Source organism: Scyliorhinus canicula, chromosome 5 (assembly GCF_902713615.1).
Source record: "Scyliorhinus canicula chromosome 5, sScyCan1.1, whole genome shotgun sequence".
NCBI classification, from domain to species: Eukaryota; Metazoa; Chordata; class Chondrichthyes; order Carcharhiniformes; family Scyliorhinidae; genus Scyliorhinus; species Scyliorhinus canicula.
In genome coordinates, this window is record NC_052150.1 from 227,817,348 (window position 1) to 227,838,787 (window position 21,440).

The 21,440-nt window shown below is 48.4% G+C and overlaps 1 protein-coding gene across 2 annotated transcripts in view; it reads left to right on the forward strand.

Moving 5' to 3' along the window:
• LOC119966642 (diacylglycerol O-acyltransferase 1-like) overlaps positions 1-16,042 on the forward strand; it is a 146,306-nt gene extending 130,264 nt beyond the window's left edge. For both annotated transcript variants that reach the window (XM_038798684.1, XM_038798685.1), the window contains 5 exons: positions 9,485-9,597; positions 10,673-10,738; positions 13,071-13,158; positions 14,199-14,261; positions 15,252-16,042. In XM_038798684.1, coding sequence (XP_038654612.1) covers positions 9,485-9,597; positions 10,673-10,738; positions 13,071-13,158; positions 14,199-14,261; positions 15,252-15,398 — 477 coding nt within the window. In that variant the 3' untranslated portion in view covers positions 15,399-16,042. The remainder of the gene's footprint in view (positions 1-9,484; positions 9,598-10,672; positions 10,739-13,070; positions 13,159-14,198; positions 14,262-15,251) is intronic.
• The last annotated feature ends 5,398 nt before the right edge of the window (positions 16,043-21,440 follow it).

A 21,440-nucleotide genomic window follows, 5' to 3' on the forward strand; every position in this document is an offset into this window, starting at 1 on the left:
GGAACTGTAGGTTTTAAACTGGTTGCAGTATATTCTGTTAGGATGCCCAGATTGTCCTCTTCACATGGGTACAACCCTCGCCCACAAAGCTCACTCTTCAAATTCTCCCTCAAATCCACTCTCAGTTCCAGCAGCCTTGGTGTCCTTTGCAGCTGGGCTGACCTCTTATTGAGCTTGCCCCCCCCCCCCCCCCCCCCCCCGTTTTAGCCAGGCTACACAAGCATTTAAACACAAGCACAGTCCCGGCTCCTCAGCCACATTGCTGCCCACAATTGCTCCAGGGCTTCCCTGAGCCCCAACTACACGGAGCTAATACCGGATTTCCTCATGTCCCAACTCTCAGCGGCACAGAGCTCGTGGCTCCCGGGGTATTTCTGAGACCCGGCCCCCTCAGCAACACTGAGCTAACGGCAGCAATTCAGCTGCATAGAGCCGACTCCTCCCCGACTGTGCTGTACACTGGTCCCGTGCCCTATCCAAGTAGGTCGCCCGTTGCTCGTGTGCAGCCTGCCCCCCTTTGCCACTCTGTACCTGTGCCGGTACCCCCGGGTATGCTGGGAATTGTGGTCTCTGGCCGGGAAATCCACGGCTATGAATGACGGGAGTTCTCCATTCTAATTTAGTGAGCCAAGTCAGAATTACCTCTGTTCCTTTTCCCTCGTGTATCTATCTAGCTTCCCTTTCAAGTGAATTGGTAAATCAGGGTAGGAGATCGGTCAATCGAGATGCAGTAACAAACATTTAAGGGGACGTTTCAGAATCGATACATTCCAATAGGTAAGAAAGAGTCCAAGAGTTGGACCCACCATGCCTGCTTCACCAGAAAGGTTAAAGATAGTGTCAGACTGAAAGAAAAAGCATTTAATTGTGCAAAGACCAGTGGAAGGTGAGAAAACTGGACACAATATAAGGAACAGCAAAGGATGACTAAAGGATTAATAATGAGGGGGAAAATGAGAGTACAAGAGAAAGCTAGCCAGAAATATAAAAACAGACGGCAAAAGTTTCTCTAAATACTTTTAAAAGAAACAAGTTAACAAAGTGAGCGTTGGTCCTTTAGAAGGTGAGTCAGCAGAATTGATAATGGAAAAGAAAGGAACGGCAGATGAATTGAACAGGTATTTTACACCATTCCTCACTGCAGAGGGTACAAGTAGCTCCCAGTAGCAGCTATGAACCAGGATATGGAAGGGAGGGAGAATTTCTGTCACTTGTGAAGTGGCACTGAGTAAATTGTTGGGGCTGTAAGCTAACAAGTGAGGTTTTAAAAGAAGTGACTAATGAGATAATGAGTTGATGTGTTGGGTTTAATTTTCCTAAACTCCCGAGATTTGGGGCAGGTGCCATTAGATTGGAAAAATGTAAAATTTTCGACACTATTATCAAATGAAAATGAAAATCGCTTATTGTCACGAGTAGGCTTCAATGAAGTTACTGTGAAAAGCCCCTAGTCGCCACATTCCGGCGCCTGTCCGGGGAGGCTGGTACGGGAATCGAACCGTGCTGCTGGCCTGCTTGGTCTGCTGTAAAAGCCAGCGATTTAGCCGAGTGAGCTAAACCAGCCCCTGCTAAATGAAAATCGCTTATTGTCACGGGTAGGCTTCAATGAAGTTACTGTGAAAAGCCCGTAGTCGCCACATTCCGGCGCCTGTCCGGGGAGGCTGGTACGGGAAGAGGTTATAGCAGAGCACTAAATTCATGGTAAGCAGGCAGAGTCAACATGGTTTTGTGAAAGGGAAACCATGTTCATCCAAATTATTTGAGTTCTTTGATGAAGTAACATGTGCTGTGGATAAAGGGGAACCAGTGGATGTGCTGTACTTAGATTTCCAGAAGGCATTTGATAAAGTGCCACATCAAAGGTTATTACGGAAAATGAAAGCTCGCGGTGTAGGCCTCCTTAATGGCCTGGATATAAGATTGGCTGGCCAACAGGAAGGGCAGAATAGGTATAAGTGGGTAGTTTTCAAGTTGGCAGGATGTAACGAGTGGTGATCAGTGCTGAAGGCTTAACTGTTTGCAATTTATATAAATGACTTTGAGGAAGGGATTGAAGGGATGGTTGCCAAATTTACTGATGACAGAAAGATAGGTAGGAAAGTAAGTTGTGAAAAGGGCAAAAGGAAGCTGGAAAAATCTATGAAAATAGGCTCAGTGAGCGGGCAAAGATCTGGAAAATGTGAAATTGTCCATTTTGGCAGGAAGAACAGCAAAGAAGCAGATTATCTAAATGGTGAGAGTTTGCCGAGCTCCGATGCAGAGGGATCTGGGTGTCCTAGCGCATGAATCACAAAAGCTGAGATTCCAGGTACAGCAAATAAATGGGAAAGCTATTACAATGTTACAGTTTATTTTGTGAATTAATTACCAATGTAGGACGGTTATGCTTCATTGTGCAAGGCACTAGCGAGACCACCTCTGGACTTTTGTGTACAGTACGGGTCACCTTATTTAAGGAAGGATATAAATGCTTTGGAAGTAGTTCAGAGACCGAATACCTGGAATAAGTGTGTTGTCTTATGAGGAAAGGTTGGACAGGCGAGGTTTGTAGGCCTATGGGCGAGCGGCACGGTAGCACAGTGGTTAGCACTGTTGCTTCACAGCGCCAGGGACCCGGGTTTGATTCCCGGCTTGGGTCACTGTCTGTGTGGAGTCTGCATGTTCTCCCTGTGTGTGCGAGACTTTCCTCCGGGCGCTCCGGTTTCCTCCCACAAGTCCCGAACGCCATGCTTGTTGGGTGAATTGGACATTCTGAATTCTCCCTCTGTGTACCTGAACAGGCGCCGGAATGTGGTGACTAGGGGCTTTTCACAGTAACTTCATTGCAGTGTTAATGTAAGCCTACTGGTGACGCTAATGAAGATTATTATTATTATCCACTGGAGTTTAGATGAGTAAAAAGTGACTTGTGGATGTGGAGAGGATGTTTCCTCTTGTGGGAGAATCTAGAACCAGAGGTCACTGTTTAAAAACAAGGGATCACTTATTTAATACAGAAATCAGGCAACTTTGGAACTTTCTTCCTGAAAAGACTGTGGAAACCAAATCTGAATATTTTTAGGGCAAAGGTGGCTAGATTCTTGGTAAACAAGGGGGTGATGGGTCATCAGGGGTAAGTGAGATGCAGATTTGAGTTAGCTGTCAGATCAGGCATCACCTTATTAAATGGCAGCGCAGGCTTGAGGGGGCTGAATGGCCTCCTCCTGCTCCTTGTATGTAAGTAAATGCAAGCATGCTATTAACCTCAACTGCTTCCTGTGCTGTTCAGTCAACAGTTTAATATCTAGTTAGTTGTTGCAAGAATGAATGAAATGAATGAATGAAAATCACTTATTGTCACGAGTAGGCCTCAATTAAGTTACTGTGAAACGCCCCTAGTCGCCACATTCCGGTGCCTGTTCGGGGAGGCTGTTACGGGAATTGTACTGTGCTGCTGGCCTGCCTTGGTCTGCTTTCAAAGCCAGCGATTTAGCCCTGTGCTAAACAGCCCCTATGAGACATGGTTAGTGTTAGCGACTGGAACACTTGCTGGTCGACGTTGAGGTTAGGCATGGTGTAAATCTCGCTCCTGCTCCAAGAATATGATTTTGATCCTGACCTTAGAAACAGAAAGATTCATGGCACAGGAATGGAGGGAGGCATTGAACCCAACTTGTTTGTGCTGGACAAAGAACTGTCCCATCTAATCCCCCCTTCCAGCTCTTGGTCTGGAGCCCTGTCGATTACAACACTTCCAAGTGTTTTTTAACTGTGATGAGGATTTCTGCTTCCTGTCCTTTCTGGCATCGAGCTCCACCCTTTAAATTTAAAAAAATGCTCCTCTATTCTTTCCATCATTGATCTTTAACTTTGTGCCCCCATTTATTGATCTCTGAGGGAATGGGTCCTCCCTATGCACTCTATCTAGCCCCCTAATAAGTTTATAGTAAGTAAAAGTCACCATAGTCCCAGAATACCGCGGGCTGCTTTCCCCTTTGAGGGGGAGAGCTGACTGGTGGTGATTTAACCTGAGGGTCACCACACCTCAGGCGAGGGGAGAGATTGAGAAGGCGGGGCCTTATGAATAACCTCAGCCGGTACGGGAATTGAACCCACGCTGTTGGCCTCGCTCTGCATCACAAACCAGCTGTCCAGCCAACTGAGCCAAACCGACCCCCAGTAATTTTATACAATCTCCCCTCAACCTCCTCTGTTCCAGGGGTAACCACCCCAACCGATCCAACCTTCCCTCATCACTAAAACATGTCTTTCGAAATAAAGATTTATACTGTGTCGCAGAATGTGTTCCAGTGTTGAGGCCTGGATCAGTGACATGACGGGGTTTATCAAATTGGAAAGGGTGAAATTTGCTTTGAGGGGGTCGGTACAGGAGTTTTTCAAGTGGTGGCAACCGTTCCTAGACTTCCTGGCAGAACGGTAGACAACGATCAGTGGCAACAGCAACCCCGGGGTTTGGGGGGGGTGGGCGTTATTTCAGTTTTGTTTCTATATATTGTGTTTGGGCGGGTGTTAATTTAGTTGTTTTTGTTACTGAGTTTCTTTTAAATTTTTTGCATTTTGTACTTTATATTTTTGTTGTTGATATTTTGTGAAAACTTTAATAAAAGTTGTTTTTTTTTTAATGTGTTCCAGTGATTTTCCCACCACCCAGGTTGGGCTGACTGGCCCATAATATGTCAGTCTATCCCTCCCTCCCTCCCCCCCCCCCCCCCCCCAATTTACTCAGTGGTACACCGTTAGCTGTCCTCGGAGGCTGAGGATTCATTTCACCTGGAGTACTGGTTTATTCAGTTTCATGATGCTGAACCCTTTAGTATTTCCTCCCTCACAATGCTTATCTCATCCAACATTTCACACCTGGCTTCCTTAACTAGGGTGTCTACTTTATCCCTCTTATTTATGAAAACAAATGCAAAGTATTCATTGAGGATCACGCCCACAATTTCTGCCTCCACACACAAGGTCTATTTTTGGTCTCTAATTGCCCGAATGTTTCCGTAGTTCTCCTCTTGATCGTTGTGTTTGTAAAACATCCGTGGGAATTTTCACGCCTTCGATGCTTTCTTAGAAATGTTCATCATTAAATTTTCTAAACCCCTCCAGACTTTCTGCAGCACTCCGCTTCCTAGCAGCTGTCATAAACCTTCCTCGTCATTGACTTGGAGTGGGCTCTCGATTTGCAAATCCCACCATTTTTAGTTGTGGAATTATGTTTGATCCCAATCCTCTTTAACTCCTCGTTGAGTTTACCTTAGAAGGAAATTTGCCTTCCAGAAAAGAACTGATTTGAAACAATGATTTTATTGCTTTTCAGCACCAGGCGAGGGTGGGGGGGGGGGGGGGGGGGGGCAGTGAGCATAAGGGAAAATCAGGTTTGGATTGCAGAATGACATCGCTAACTTTCCCCTGTGTATATGATCTGATCAGTGCAGGATTGTGGCTATGGCTCCCTTTTTGTTTAACCCTGTCATGGGCTGTGGGTGTCACCCGCAAAGCTCGCATTTGTTACCCAAACACAGGGGAATAAAGGATAGGGAGGGGGACAGACTGGGGTCAGGTTATTGAGTTGGATGATCAGCCATGATCATAATGAATGGTGGAGCAGACTCCAAGGGCCGCCTCCTTCTATTTTCCTAATTGGGGGCTGGTTTAGCACAGTGGGCTAAATAGCTGGCTTTGAAAGCAGACCAAGGCAGGCCAGCAGCACGGTTCAATTCCCGTACCAGCCTCCCCGAACAGGTGCCGGAATGTGGCGACTAGGGGCTTTTCACAGTAACTTCATTGAAGCCTACTTGTGACAATAAACAATTAATATTATTAATTTCCAGGGCGGCATGGTGGCACAGTGGTTAGCATTGCTGCCTACGGCGCTGAGGACCCGGATTCGAATCCCGGCCCTGGGTCACTGTCTGTGTGGACTTTGCACGTCTTCCCCGTGTCTGCGTGGGTTTTTCCCCACAACCCAAAGATGTGCAGGTTAGGTGGATTGGCCACGCTAAATTGCCCCTTAATTGGAAAATAAAAAATAATTGGGTACTCTAAATTTGTTTTTTTTTAAATATATATATATTATTAATTTCCCTTGAACTGAGTGTCTCGCTCGGCCATCGCAGGGGGCATTTAAGAGTCGACCACATTGCTGTGGGTCTGGAGTCACATTTGGATTTGTTTATTGTCACGTGTACCAAGGCACAGCGAAAAATATTTTTCTGCGTAGAACTCAAACAGATCATTCCGTACATGAAAAGAAAATACAATGTAAATACGTAGACACTGGCATCGGGTGAAGCATACAGGGGTGTAGTATTAACCAGGTCAGTCCATAAGAGGGTCGTTTAGGAGTCTGGTAACAGCGGGAAGAAGCTGTTTTGTAATCTGTTAGTGCGTGTTCTCAGACTTTTGTATTTCCTGCCCGATGGAAGAAATTGGAAGAGTGTGTAAGCCGGATCATGCTGCCCACTTTCCCCAAGCAGCAGGAGGTGTAGATGGAAGCGGGCTTGTGTGATGGACTGGGCTGTGTTCACGACTGTAGTTTCTTGCGGTCTTGGGCCAAGCAGTTGCCATACCAGGCCACATGTAGGCCAGTCAGGTAAGGATGGCAAATTTCCTTTTCATTAGTGAACCAGGTGAGTTTTTTCGACAATCGACAATGGTTTCATGGTCATCGTTAGACTTTTAATTCTAGATTTTTATTTAATTCAAATTTCACCATCTGCCATGGTGGGGTTCGAACCCGGGTCCTCAGAGCATTTCTCTGGGTCTCTGGATTACTCATCCAGCCACAATACCATTATACCATTGCCTCTCCAATTCCTTACCACTGCTGCTACTTGTCCCTTCTACTGCAATCTTCAGTCCTCATGTACAGCTTTGAGTTCTTGTTTCAATCTGCATGACTGCGGTGATGTTTACTATCACAGGCTGTATGGTCAAGAGAGCATCTCTCACTATCCATGGGCACTCAATTCCTGAATAATATACCGTATATACTCACGTATCATGCGATCTCGCGTATCATGCGACCCCTAAATTTTCATCCCCAAAACATGATTTTATGCTATATCTCATGTATCATGCGAGTCACTTTTTTGGAAATTAATGCCCAAATTAAAACTTCCAAATGGTATCATTGTCTGTGGATTCTGCAGAGTGGATTCTGTTGTGAAAGCTGTTCGCGAATCGAACAGCTTTCCAGCTGGCTTTACTAGCGTCGTTCTGCCACTTGACGTTTCCATTCATAAAAACGGCAAGTAAAACACCCGCGAATTCTGTATCGGAAAAAGACAGCCATGTATTGAATAAACTACCCATATGATCAGGAATACTACTCTTCAGATTTTGACCACAGCATTCTGATGGGAAGATGTTCAGCCACTTGACGTTTCCATTCATGTTTTTATGAATGGAAACGTCAAGTGGCTGAACGTCTTCCCATCAGAACAAACAGCAAGTAAAACACCCGCGAATTTTTGTATCTCGCGTATCATGCGACCCCCCCAAATTTAGGTTACAATTTAGGTCTTCAAAAGTCGCATGATACGTGAGTATATACGGTATATTTTATTATAGTATGCTTGAAGCTTATTAAACAGTGGAGGAGTATTTCTGAAGCAGCAGAGTCACAGATAACTGGTCCTGTGTTCGAGTTGATAACTGGCTTGTGGTTTCACTGCCTTGGACCATAAGACTTAGGAGCAGAATTAGGCCACTCGACCCATCCAGTCTGCTCCGCCATTCAATCATGGCTGATATTTTTCTCATCCCCATTTTCCTGCCGTCTCCCCATAACTGGTCCTTTTCAAATTGGCAGGCAGTAACCAGTGGGGTGCCACAGGGATCGGTGCTGGGACCCCAGTTAGTCACAATATATATTAATGATTTGGATGAGGGAACAAAATGTAACATCTCAAAGTTTGCAAATGATACCAAGTTAGGTGGGAGGATGAATTGTGACGAGGATGCAGGGATCCTAAAGCATGATCTGGACAGGTTGGGCGAGTGGGCAAACCAATGGCAGATGCAGTATAATTTGGATAAGTGTGAGGTTATTCACTTTGGAAGCAAAAACAGGAAGGCAGATTACTACCTGAATGGTTGTAAATTGGGAGAGGGGAGTGTGTAGCGGGACCTGGGTGTCCTTGTGCACCATTCGCTGAAGGTAAGCATGCAGGTGCAGCAGGTAGTAAAGAAGGCTAATGGTATGTTGGCCTTCATTGCGAGAGGTTTCGAGTACAGAAGCGGGGATGTGTTGCTGCAATTATACAGGGCCTTGGTGAGGCCACACCTGCAGTATTGTGCGCAGTTTTGGTCTCCTTTTCTGAGGAAGGATGTTCTTGCTCTTGAGGGAGTGCAGCGAAGGTTTACCAGACTGATTCCAGGGATGGCGGGACTGTCATATGAGGAGAGATTGACTAGGTTGGGATTGTTCTAGCTAGAGTTCAGAAGAATGAGGGGGGATCTCATAGAGACTTATAAAATTCTAAAAGGACTAGAGAGGGTAGATGCAGGAAAGATGTTACCAATGATGGGTGCGTCCAGAACCAGGGGTCACAGTCTGAGGATTCAGGGTGAACCATTTCGGACCCAAATAATGGTGAGCCTGTGGAATTCATTACTACAGGAAGTAATTGATGCTAAAACTTTGAATATATTCAAGAGGTGGCTGGATGTAGCACTTGAGGAGAATGGGATCAAAGGCTATGGGGAGAAAGCAGGATTAGGCTATTGAGTTGGATGATCAGCCATGATCGTGATGAATGGTGGAGCAGGCTCGAAGGGACCAAAAGGCCTCCTCCATCTCCTATCTTCTGTGTATCTAACTCCGACCCCCTTATTGATCAAGAACCTATCTATCTCTGTCTTAAAGACACTCAGTGATTTGGTCTCCACAGCCTTCTGCGGCAAAGAGTTCCACAGATTCACCACCCTCTGGCTGAAGAGATTCCTCCTCATCTCTGTTTAAAGGATTGTCCCTTTAATCTGAGATGGTGATCTCTGGTTCTAGTTTTTCCTACAAGTGGAAACATCCTCTCCACATCCACTCTATCCAGGCCTCTCAGTATCCTGTAAGTTTCAATAAGACCCCCCCTCATCCTTCTAAACGTCAACGAGTACAAATCCAGAATCCTCAAGCGTTCCTCATACAAGCTCTTCATTCAGGGATCATTCTTGTGAACCTCCTCTGGACCCTTTCCAAGGCCAGCACATCCTTCCTTAGATACGGGGCCCCAAACTGCTCACAATACTCCAAATGGCGTCTGACCAGAGCCTTATACAGCCTCAGAAGTACATCCCTGCCTGCACTTAAAATGAAATGAAAAATGAAAATCGCTTATTGTCACCAGTAGGCTTCAAATGAAGTTACTGTGAAAAGCCCCTAGTCGCCACATTCCGGCGCCTGTTCGGGGCTCTCCATGGCCTTGAAACGAGAATCGAAAGTAACAAAAGACCTTGAACTGAAGTCTCCATTCTTTGCCTTTTGCAGGTTCCCAACCACATGATCTGGCTCATCTTCTTCTACTGGTTCTTCCACTCCTCCATGAACGTTCTAGCTGAACTGATGATGTTTGGAGATCGGGAATTCTACAGGGACTGGTGGTAAGAACTGGCCAGTGGAGTTGTGGGATATTGTGTTCGCTATCCACCCTGGAGGATCTTCCTCTCAACATTCCAACTGGGAATATTTATCAACATTATACTTCGGCTAGTCACCCATGAAGTTTCTGAGAGACTGACTGTAAAGTACACGTGTCAAAATAGAACTGCTAGTGATCAACCCTTGGAAATGTTGATCTCTGTAACCCAGCCCATTCCCTCCTGTGTCATTGCCTATCAAAACTATCCAATTTCCAGCCTTTCATTTCTCCTCTTCCCTTCCTTTATCGTTTCATTGCACTAAGACATGTGTTGACAGTATCTTCGGCAGGAATAGTCGTTGTTGGCACATTCTGGGTGTTAAATCAGTTGCCAAGAGATATTGGGGTTTCATCCTTCTTGGTGACTGTTTCCAAAGTCGCCGAGCTGCAGTTCTATAACTGTAGCAGCCTGATGAAATGAAATGAACTGAAAATCGCTTATTGTCACGAGTAGGCTTCAATGAAGTTATTGTGAAAAGCCCCTAGTCGCCACATTCCGGCGCCTGTCCGGGGAGGCTGGCACGGGAATCGAACCGTGCTGCTGGCCTGCTTTAAAAGCCAGCGATTTAGCCCAGTGAGCTAAACCAGCCCCTGTGATGTAACTTCAGATAAACGCTCTCCCGTCTCGGCAGAGACGGGTCACTTTGCCAAACCTGCTCCAGATCTCAGCCAGTGCCCGCAGATGTACACTTCCCAGCGGTGGTTCTTGAGGCTGTGGCCTCTTGTACCTCCCCCACCCCCACTCACCAGCCATCCAGGAAGGGTGCTGCAGCCGATTTGTGGAGTTGCATTGCTGCTCCTCTTCATTTATCTATTTGTTGTGTATCGAAGTGGGATTGTCCTGCTCCCTACGGCCCAGCGGCACATCTGCCAGTCGCGCAGCGGACAGAACCCATGTTCTTGTTTTTACAGCCACTTTGGCCAATTTCACTTGATGTCCCAGGGCCAGGAGGAGTGGGTGGCATTGTGCCGCCTGGGGAAATATTGGCAGGTTCTCCATGTTGAAGTAAATGTGTAACCATCTGTTTCTGCCCCAGGAATTCGGAGACTGTCACCTATTTTTGGAAGAACTGGAACATTCCCGTCCACAAGTGGTGCAGCAGGTGAGGGGACAGTTAAGACATCCAAATGCTTCAGTCTACTCTCAAAGTTTATCCACCTCCGCTTGTCTGTGCCCACTGTTCCTGATCTGACGGGTTTAGTAGCTTCTTGAGCATTGGAGAAAGAGAACATCCCAGGGTGATTGGCAGTGGCATAAGGAAAAGTGCCAGACCCCATGATGAAGGAGGATGGAATAGGTGGGGTGACCAGTGTGGACAGCAGGGTGATCCGTGTGGACACAGGGTGATCCGTGTGGACAGCAGGGTGATCCGTGTGGACAGCAGGGTGATCCGTGTGGACAGCAGGGTGATCCGTGTGGACAGCAGGGTGATCCGTGTGGACAGCAGGGTGATCCGTGTGGACAGCAGGGTGATCCGTGTGGACAGCAGGGTGATCCGTGTGGACAGCGGGGTGATCCGTGTGGACAGCGGGGTGATCCGTGTGGACAGCGGGGTGATCCGTGTGGACAGCGGGGTGATCCGTGTGGACAGCGGGGTGATCCGTGTGGACAGCGGGGTGATCCGTGTGGACAGCAGGGTGATCCGTGTGGACAGCGGGGTGATCCGTGTGGACAGCGGGGTGATCCGTGTGGACAGCGGGGTGATCCGTGTGGACACAGGGTGATCCGTGTGGACAGCAGGGTGATCCGTGTGGACAGCAGGGTGATCCGTGTGGACAGCAGGGTGATCCGTGTGGACAACAGGGTGATCCGTGTGGACAGCAGGGTGATCCGTGTGGACAGCGGGGTGATCCGTGTGGACAGCAGGGTGATCCGTGTGGACAGCGGGGTGATCCGTGTGGACAGCAGGGTGATCCGTGTGGACAGCAGGGTGATCCGTGTGGACAGCGGGGTGATCCGTGTGGACAGCAGGGTGACCAGTGTGGACAGCAGGGTGATCCGTGTGGACAGCAGGGTGATCCGTGTGGACAGCAGGGTGATCCGTGTGGACAGCAGGGTGACCCGTGTGGACAGCAGGGTGATCCGTGTGGACAGCAGGGTGATCCGTGTGGACAACAGGGTGACCAGTGTGGCCCAGGGAGGGTCGGTGAGGATTGAGGGGGGAGGTGTGGTCCACTGTGGGGTCAGTGAGGATGGGGTGACGGATACTGTGCACAGGGTGGGACACTTGGGGTGGGGGGGGGGGGGGGGTGACGGGGATACTGTGTACAAGGTGGGGGGGGTGAGGGGGATACTGTGTACAGGGTGGGACGGAGGGGGGTGAGGGGGATACTGTGTACGGGGGGGGTGAGGGGGATACTGTGTACAGGGTGGGACGGAGGGGGGTGAGGGGGATACTGTGTACGGGGGGGGGTGAGGGGGATACTGTGTACAGGGTGGGACGGGGGGTGACGGGGATTCTGTGTACGGGGGGGGTGAGGATGGGGTGACGGGGATTCTGTGTACAGGGTGGGACACGGGGGGGGGGGGTGAGGATGGGGTGACGGGGATTCTGTGTACAGGGTGGGACACGGGGGGGGGTGAGAATGGGGTGACGGGGATTCTGTGTACAGGGTGGGACACTGGGGGGGGGGTGAGGATGGGGTGACGGGGATTCTGTGTACAGGGTGGGACACTGGGGGGGGTGAGGATGGGGTGACGGGGATTCTGTGTACAGGGTGGGACACTGGGGGGGGTGAGGATGGGGTGACGGGGATTCTGTGTACAGGGTGGGACACTGGGGGGGGTGAGGATGGGGTGACGGGGATTCTGTGTACAGGGTGGGACACTGGGGGGGGTGAGGATGGGGTGACGGGGATTCTGTGTACAGGGTGGGACACTGGGGGGGGTGAGGATGGGGTGACGGGGATTCTGTGTACAGGGTGGGACACTGGGGGGGGTGAGGATGGGGTGACGGGGATTCTGTGTACAGGGTGGGACACTGACAACTGAGATTCTGAGTTATGGGCGGCGCGGTAGCACAGTGGTTAGCACTGCTGCTTCTCAGCGCCAGGGTCGCAGGTTCGATTCCCACCTTGGATCACCGTCTGTGCGGACTCTGCACGTTCTCCCCGTGTCTGCGTGGGTTTCCTCCGGGTGCTCCGGTTTCCTCCCACAAGTTCCGAAAGTCGTGTTAGAAGAATTGGACATTCTGAATTCTCCCTCCGTGTCCCCTGAACAGGTGCCGGAATGTGGCGACTAGGGGATTTTCACAGTAACTTCATTGCAGTGTTAATGTAAGCCTACTTGTGACACTGATAAAGATTATTATTAATTAAAGTGTAAAGTTGGTCAGGAGAGATTGGAATATCCAATCACGGTTCAAATTTTTTTTTGTGTTGTTCCGGGCTGTTGGGGAAGTAAATGTGTTAAATATCTTTGTGTTTTGTGTGCAGACACTTCTATAAACCCATGCTGAAGAGAGGGGTGAACAAGAGGATGGCGCAGATGGCTGTCTTCTTCGCATCGGCTTTCTTTCATGAGGTCAGCATGTTGGGGGGGTTTGAAGTTTTAAAGCTGAGTGTTGTCAGCATCACCTCCCCCAGTGTTGCCCTTCCTTCCAGACGCTCCCTGCAATGGCTCGTGTTTGACCTCCCAGCATCACCTCCCCCAGTGTTGCCCTTCCTTCCAGACGCTCCCTGCAATGGCTCGTGTTTGACCTCCCAGCATCACCTCCCCCAGTGTTGCCCTTCCTTCCAGACGCTCCCTGCAATGGCACGTGTTTGACCTCCTCCCAGCATCACCTCCCCCAGTGTTGCCCTTCCTTCCAGACGCTCCCTGCAATGGCACGTGTTTGACCTCCTCCCACAACCTTCACGTACAGTTTGCTTGTTGCTCCTTCAGCTCAGAGGCACTTATTGCATGATGGCCCCACCCTCTCAACCTTGCCCCTCGCCTGAGGTGCGGCACCCTCAGGTTAAACCACCACCAGTTAGCTCTCCCCCTTAAAGGGGAAAGCAGCCTCTGGTCATCCTTACCTTACTTATTGCACAGTGCCCTTGGGCATCGCAAAGAATCTCCTTCACACAAAGTGTGTTTTGAGATAGTCCGTGACACTGTTGGAACACATGGTACAATTGGTGTACAGCAACCACCAGATTAATAATGAGTTGGGTTTCAATCTGATAATTTGTCATAAGACATAGGAGCGGAAATAGGCCGTTCGGCCCATCGAGTCTGCTCTGCCATTCATTTTGATCATGGCTATTCATCCAACACAGAAACCAGTTCCCACTTCTCCCCCCCATGTCCTTTGATCCCTTTAGCCCCAAGAGCCATCTCTAACTCCTGTCACCTCCAAAGAAAGGCACCTGCAACATTGCAGCACTCCTATAGTAAGGCATTGAGGGGGTTATGCCTGGATTATGTACCCAAGCCCTGGAGTGAGGCTTGAACCCATCATCTCCTGATTTGGGTGAGAATGCTACCAGCTGAGTATCGGCTGACCCTCAACGCCACGATTTCCAGGTAATGCTTCAACTGTGTCACTACTTTGGGTCCTAATGACTGTCTTATTTCTCTAGTACTTGGTCAGTGTTCCTCTGAAGATGTTCCGCCTGTGGGCGTTCATGGGGATGATGGCTCAGGTGAGTAGCTCACGGTAACAGAGCCGCCTGATTCTGGGCTTTTGGTGGTGGGAGGTGTATTTGGAGAAGCTGAAACATCCTGTTCTGCTGCAGTTCTTCGTCGGGATGCTGAGCAGGATGGACTGGGTGCACTGGTTCCCGGTTGTTTGGGAGCAGGTCTGCACAAATCGGTAACATTTCTAGAAAAATAAGGGGATGTTCCTCTTGACTTGGCAGTAGGTTTCCTCGAGTTGTAACAAACCTTCAACTCTGAACGTCACAGTTATTGCACGAGCGGGGGGGGGGGGGGGGGGGAAGAGAGATGCAGGCTGTGGACAATTTCCTTCCTCTCCCATGCTCACAGAGGGCAAGCTACTGCGATTAGAACTGGTTTTAAAAACAGACAGCAGAGTAAACACGGCAGCTTAGTAATACATTTCTGATCACCTCCGCTGCAGGTCATTTCCCACCCTATTCCCCACAGACCAGTCTAAAGAGGTGATTTTAAGCTTAACAAATGCGATGCCCAGAATTGTTGGCTATCGGCAGCACGGTGGCGCAGTGGTTAGCACTGCGGCCTCATGGCGCCGAGGTCCCAGGTTCGATCCCGGCTCTGAGTCACTGTCCGTGTGGAGTTTGTACATTCTCCCTGTGTTTGCGTGGGTTTCACCCCCACGACCCAAAGATGTGCAGGGCAGGTGGATTGGCCACGCTAAATTGCCCCTTAATTGGAAAAAATGAATTGGGTACTCTAAATTTATTTTATTTTTTTAAATTGTCAGCTACATTTGTGTTCCACTGAATTGGAGAAGTGAATTTGGCCATGTGGTTAAGGGCTGCAAGGTCTGAACCCCAGGTTAATGCAGAGACTACTGTACTTTTGTCAGGCTGGTTCTGTTATTCATGCCGTCAGCTGTGTCTATCGGGAGGTTGGTGAAGGTGGAGACAGGGAGGGTGAAGTACAGAAAGTTAAAAAGAAATGGAATGACTTTGACCTTTTTTCACTTCCAGGTTCCGCTGGCATGGTTGGTTGGCAGGTTTCTGAGTGGGAATTACGGCAATGCAGCAGTGTGGCTGTCCCTGATCATTGGGCAGCCAGTGGCGGTGCTGATGTATGTGCACGATTATTACATCCTGAACTATGAGGGACGTCAGTGATTGCGGGAAAGCTACAACGACAGGATCTCGTGGATGAGCAAGGACTGTGATGACGCCTGTCTTGTTTATTTTTATAATTGCTGGAAATTTCTCAGAGAGGAATTTATATATATTTTTTGGATGAAGGGAAGTTTTTGTGGAACACGGGGGCACCATCCCTTTGATTAATCCGTTTACAGCGGGTGTGGGTGTGTGCGCATGAACTCAGCTCCCACAGATCAGTGAGAAATATGGGACCTCAGTCACTGAATATTGCAATTGGAGCCCAGAGAGGGAACTGAAGCTGATGGACAGGGAGGATTAGCGGGTGTTAGGATGGAGGAGAACGAGGTTAAAAGTAGCATTTCAACTAGCCACTGAGATGAGGGGTGCAACTGTCCAAGAGGAAGGTGAGGCTGTGTCAGTCTGCTGACAACAGGGACACAGTGGCATCCCGTTGAGAGATATTTCATTCACCTCTTCTCCCTGCCCCCCCCCCCCCCCATGTCGGAGATTAAAGCACATTGTTGATTATTGGGTTTTTTCTGTTGAAGATCTCTCTTGGATCTCACAGCTGCTGCTCAGTGTTCTATTTGAAGGTATTAACATTGAAAATCTCCTCTGACTAGAGATGGGGCTCGTTGCTGAGCCCTGTGACGGGGGGGGGGGGGGGGGGGGGTAGAAGGGGTAGAAGCCCTTAAAAGGAAAACTATTTTTCCATCTTCACAAAGGGTTTGAATTTCTTGGTTTCTGTTAAAACTGATGCGTTTGCCATTGTCCCATGTCCTCCGTCCCTGAAATCAATATTCCTGATGGTGGGGTGGATTTGGGATAGTTGTGTTCAGGAATGTGTTCCTGGGAGTTAATGAGCTCGATGTCGGATTTCTCCATTGTCTTTTTGATTGAAATCAGCGCCCTGGATTAAACCCCCCCCCCCCCCCCCCCTCTCTCTCTCTCTCTCTCCCCCCCCCCCCCCCCCCCCGGGTGATTGGGTGTGGAATGTTTGCTCGAAGTAAAAAAGTAAAATGTCTATTGAGTTGATGCAGGTGAGGTTTGTTCCTCGTCCCCACGTCTCCGGCCGCTCTGAATGAATGAACTATCCGTTGTGTGGGGAGGTTGGGTGATGTTGCAAAGGGCTGTGCTCACCCCCCCCCCCCCCCCCCCCCCCCCACTAACCTTTGAGTTAAAGTTTGATGGAGTGACACAGCTGGCAGGTGTAGTTCGCAGATGTCTGAACTGGTGCTGTCCGAGTCCCTTCACCTGCACTAAGCCACAGGCGGGGCTGAAGGGTGGCTAGTCAACACGACCATGAGGATCTGTCTGCTCAGCTCAACTGGTTAATACAGTGATCGATAAGATCATAACCAGACCGTCCCCACTGAGCAAAGCTGAATAAAATATGTTCCACAAACACTCTCTTCAGGGATATGTTGGTGATGTCTCGGTTTATTGGGTGGAGAGAAGATTCATTTATATTTTTATTAATACTTCTCCCTGAAGCCAACCTTGTTTTAGCTCTTTGCGACACAATCTGCTGCTTTGTACCTCGTTTTGCACAATCGCCCGATGTATTTAGTGAGGAATGAATCAACCTGGTGTCAGCCTCCGGGAGGCTGCCTAGGTACAGTCTGGGACTGTGAGGGCCTTTGACACCGTTCCTGTTCCAGTTGAAATTCAGCAGTTACATGTGCAAAGCTTCCTGTTTCACGCTTGCTTGTGGAGAGGTTTTCCTTTCAACTCGTGCCAAACAAAATGGTTGTGCGGTAACATGAAGAAATTTCAAACTCGTCAACGAGAGTGAGTGCTCTCTGAGGGAGAGCTCGTATCGTACGCCTTCAGGCGAATTAGTTATTAATTTTGTGTAGATTTCTGAAGTGATTCCAAATTTGAGCGCGAGCTGGAATGACCAAACTTCACCCAAGCCAGGTCGGCAACAGTCCGTTTATCCCAAGCGGCTGCCACGCGGGAAGCTGCAGAACCTCCACTCGATTTCCAGATATGCACCCAAGGGGCACGGCCGCCAAACTCCATGAGTGCCCCCCGGCCCTGGAAATGCCCACCTGTAACAAAGCTGAAATCCCCACTACAGCCAGTGAGGTCACTGAATTAACTACATGTATAGAATAACCTCTCAGGAAGGAGTCCTGGCCTGACAGCCCTTCATCTCGTCTTTATTAATACATTTAAAAAGTTAGGTGGGCGAGTATTTTAAGCAATACTTGCACCACTGTCCTGTAGCTACACTCCCGATTATCCATTTCTTCACACCCACCGTGTGTGCGCCTGGAGTGGATGTAGGTTTCACCACGTCACAGTATGAATTAAGTGTTGGAGAAGATTCCCACCATGAACTCTAGTCATTCAAAAAACTATTTTTGTTTTGATGCTTGTATCTTAAGGGGGCTGAAACCAGCCTGGAGCAGAGACCATCCTCGGCAACTTGGTTGTTTCTCACTAAGTGCCTGACTGAACTTCTACCTTCTGATTGTAAATTTTGTTTCCTGTCTTTGACTGTATGGTGATAAAGCTGCAGCGGCGATCAGCGATGCAATCTCTGGACTATTATCTGTTCAGGCAGATCAGGCCAACTTTAAGTTTCTAATGTGCTTCCCCATCCGTCCAAATGTTGAATGTGTGTGGAGAGGGGCTCATTTATTAATGATGGGGAGCAGGTTTTGGAGGACACAGGCCTTTACTAACCGGATCTGTATTCAGAAACCTCCTGTCCATTTTCAGTGGTGCCTGTGCTCATTTTTGAATATACAGCTCGGTTTTGATCCATCTTTTTTTCTTGCAAATGCACTGCCTGTGAGCTGAGAAACTCCCAGCATGAGGACTTTGTATTCTGATCTGGAGCTCTGCTTCCCACTAATCCCTCTGCCCTGTGATAGGAATCATTATAACGTGGGAACTCCTGAGCTATCGTGACCTGCCTGACTCCTGACTATCGCCGATTGTTGTAAAAACCCCATCTGGTTCACTAATATCCCTGCAGTTCGAAATGCGCTGTTTAATACGGCACAGTGGTTAGCACTACTGTCTCAGCACCAGGGACACGGGTTCAATTCAGTCCTCTGTTCACTGTCCGTGTGGAGTTTGAACTTTCTCCCCCGTGTCTGCGTGGGTTTCCTCCCCCAGTACAAAGATGTGCAGGTTAGGTGGATTGGCCATGTTAAATTGCCCCTTGGTGTCCAAGACGTGCAGGTTAGGTGGGGTTACGGGGATAGGGTGGGGGAGTGGGCCTAGGTAGAGTGCTCTTTCAGAGGGTCAGTGCAGACTCGATGGGCCAAATGGTCTCCTTCTGCACTCTATGAATTCAATGTTTCTATTACACAACCTGACCTATAGACAACTCACTGAGCAGTGTTGGCTGGAATTTAATTACTGTTGAATACTAATCATGGACTCTAACCACCTCATTTTACTAGGTTTGTTAAATCTCTTGGTCATGATGACAGCCTTTTGATTTAAAAGAACACAACTCCAAAACTTGTTTACCAAACGGTACGTCAGCTAGCGATTTCACAACCGCAGCCCCCATTACAAGGAATGACCACCGTATCCCAGAAAACAATCTATGTGCCTCAACTGGTGTCTGTCAGTCTCTCCCTCTGAGAAATAGCTGAGCTTTGACTGGTGTATGTATGTGTGTCTCTTCCTCCTCTTTCCATCTTTTATGCTGCGCAGCTGTAATCTGGGATCAGAATTCCATCGAGCCTTCATCCACTTCTTCATGGAGTTACAGTTGCAACAAAGAGGTCTGTGATGTCCCACCCAACATGTTTGTTGTACAGTTTTATATATGTATGTTCAATGTCTAATACTGTAATGGTTTCAATCTTATGCCATGTCTTGAGGGAGGTTTTTCAAATTGTACCTTAATCATGGAAATTAAATAGATAAATGGAGATCATGGGAAATTAAGCCTGGCCAGGCCTGAGAAAATGGCTACTCTTCGGGTAGTTCCTGCAATAGGGGTTTTTAATAAAACAATCATTTTAAACAAGTTCATGAAGCTTTTGATGAATTGGTTGTGTGCAGTGAGTTCCTTCAGTGGACTGTGAAACTATCTGGGATTGTGATCTTTAAAGGAGCTATCTGAGAGGCTCCTGGTCAAGCGACACACATCCCTCTGGCTGTTTCTCATTTTCTCCAGCCCCACAGCCCTCTGATAGCTGTACTCCTCGAATTCTGGCCTCTTAAGCATCGTGCCAAGCCCCCTCCACCACTGAGCGCTGTTCCATTGGTTACCCAGGCCCTTCTGCAATTTGGGACATTTCATTACTTTTTTTAAAAAAAAGGTGCTACAAATTAATTAATGGCGTTTGGCCTTGATAGCTAGGCCAACATTTGCCCATTCCTCATTGACAACTTTTCCTAAATTACAGCACTGCCTTTCTATTCCAGGCAGGCAGCATTTGGAGCTCCTGCTATACTGGCTACCCATTGACCTAGAAATGCTGCACAACAGGCTTGCTTGCTCTGTTATCTCTTTTCTTGAATGCTTCTCACAGTATCTTCAAACAGTTGTTTCCAATCCACTTTTGCCAAATCACATTGTAGCTTTTATTCCTGCTCTTTGTCCTTAAATCAAACTGAATTATGATTACTTCCAAACAATGCACTGTCCACCTGCCCTCCATAATGTCCAGAAACACCTTTCTTCCTTCCCCATGTTATTGATCTTAGCTATATACTTCCCTCAGGAATTTAAAGACCTCTTCCCACCTATGTCGCTGGTGCCAATATGGGCCATATGTTCTGACTGGTCACCCTCACCCATCCCAAGAAGCACCTGTCCTCCCTATTACATCCCCTACCACTCCTCTGCTCACCCTCCACCCCATCCCTGTTTACTGGTCGGGGACCTGGCCTCCTGAGTACCGAATACCGGTTATATAATCGCTTATTGTCACAAGTAGGCTTCAATGAAGTTAGTGAAAAGCCCCTAGTCACCACATTCCTGCGCCTGTTCAGGGAAGCTGGTACAGGAATTCAACCCGTGCTGCTGGCCTGGTTCTGCATGACAACCAGCTGTTTAGCCCACTGTGCTAAACCAGAAAGAGAGAAGCACTCATGGAACCCCTGCCTTACCTGCCTGGTCCTCCTAGTTTATCTGGTGGTCATTCATTCCCTCGCTGCCTTAATATTATTAAGCTGCTACGGTGACCATCTCCACACATGTGCTATGTTCAAAGCCTCATGGATGCACCATAGTGCCTCAGTTGCTGCTCAAGTTTGCTGATTGATACTAGACAGTGATGTGACATGTCCAGTATTTCCCAAATGACACAGGATGGGCATTCTATGGGGCTGAGATACCCGACCATGACCTTCCACATATTAGCAAGAAACACTTACCAGCTACTCACCAATAGCTCCATCCCTGTTTGGGACATCAGTATAGCTACCTTGCAAATATTGGTGATTTTGGTTGGAGGCGCGCTCGCTCTCTCCACTTCTCCTGCTGCTGATTCCTGAACTGTCCTGTAACCTGAGTACAGAGACAACACTGGCAAATTCCCCAGCTCTTTAAATTCTTGAGGTATCCAATTACCACCTAGTCTACCATCAATCATGAGCAAAATGATGGAATGAGTGATCCATATTGTTATCAAGTGGCATTTACTGAGCTATAACCTCCCCCCCCACCCCACCATACATTTCAGCAATTCACCAAGGCTGCTTCAACACCTCGAGGACATATCGCACCACCATCTGTTAAGTCCCCCAATCATGACTTGGAACTTTATCACCATTCATTCACTGTCGCTGGGTCAGTTGAGCAGCAATTTGGGTTCTCCACGCCATCCAGGTTCAGCATGGCAGCTCACCACCACCACCTTCTCCAGGGCCGTTAGGGATGGACGGTAAATGCGAGTCCAGTCAGTGAGGCTCAATCCGTGAAGGAATAAAATAGAATGACACCAGTCAGCACCATTTAATCTCAGGGTCTGGCCGATGCTGGAAGGGCTGCTTTCACTGCCCTTCCCAAGACAGTAAGAAGTCTTACAACACCAGGTAAAGGAGCAGTGCTCCGAAAGCTTGTGTTTGAAACAAACC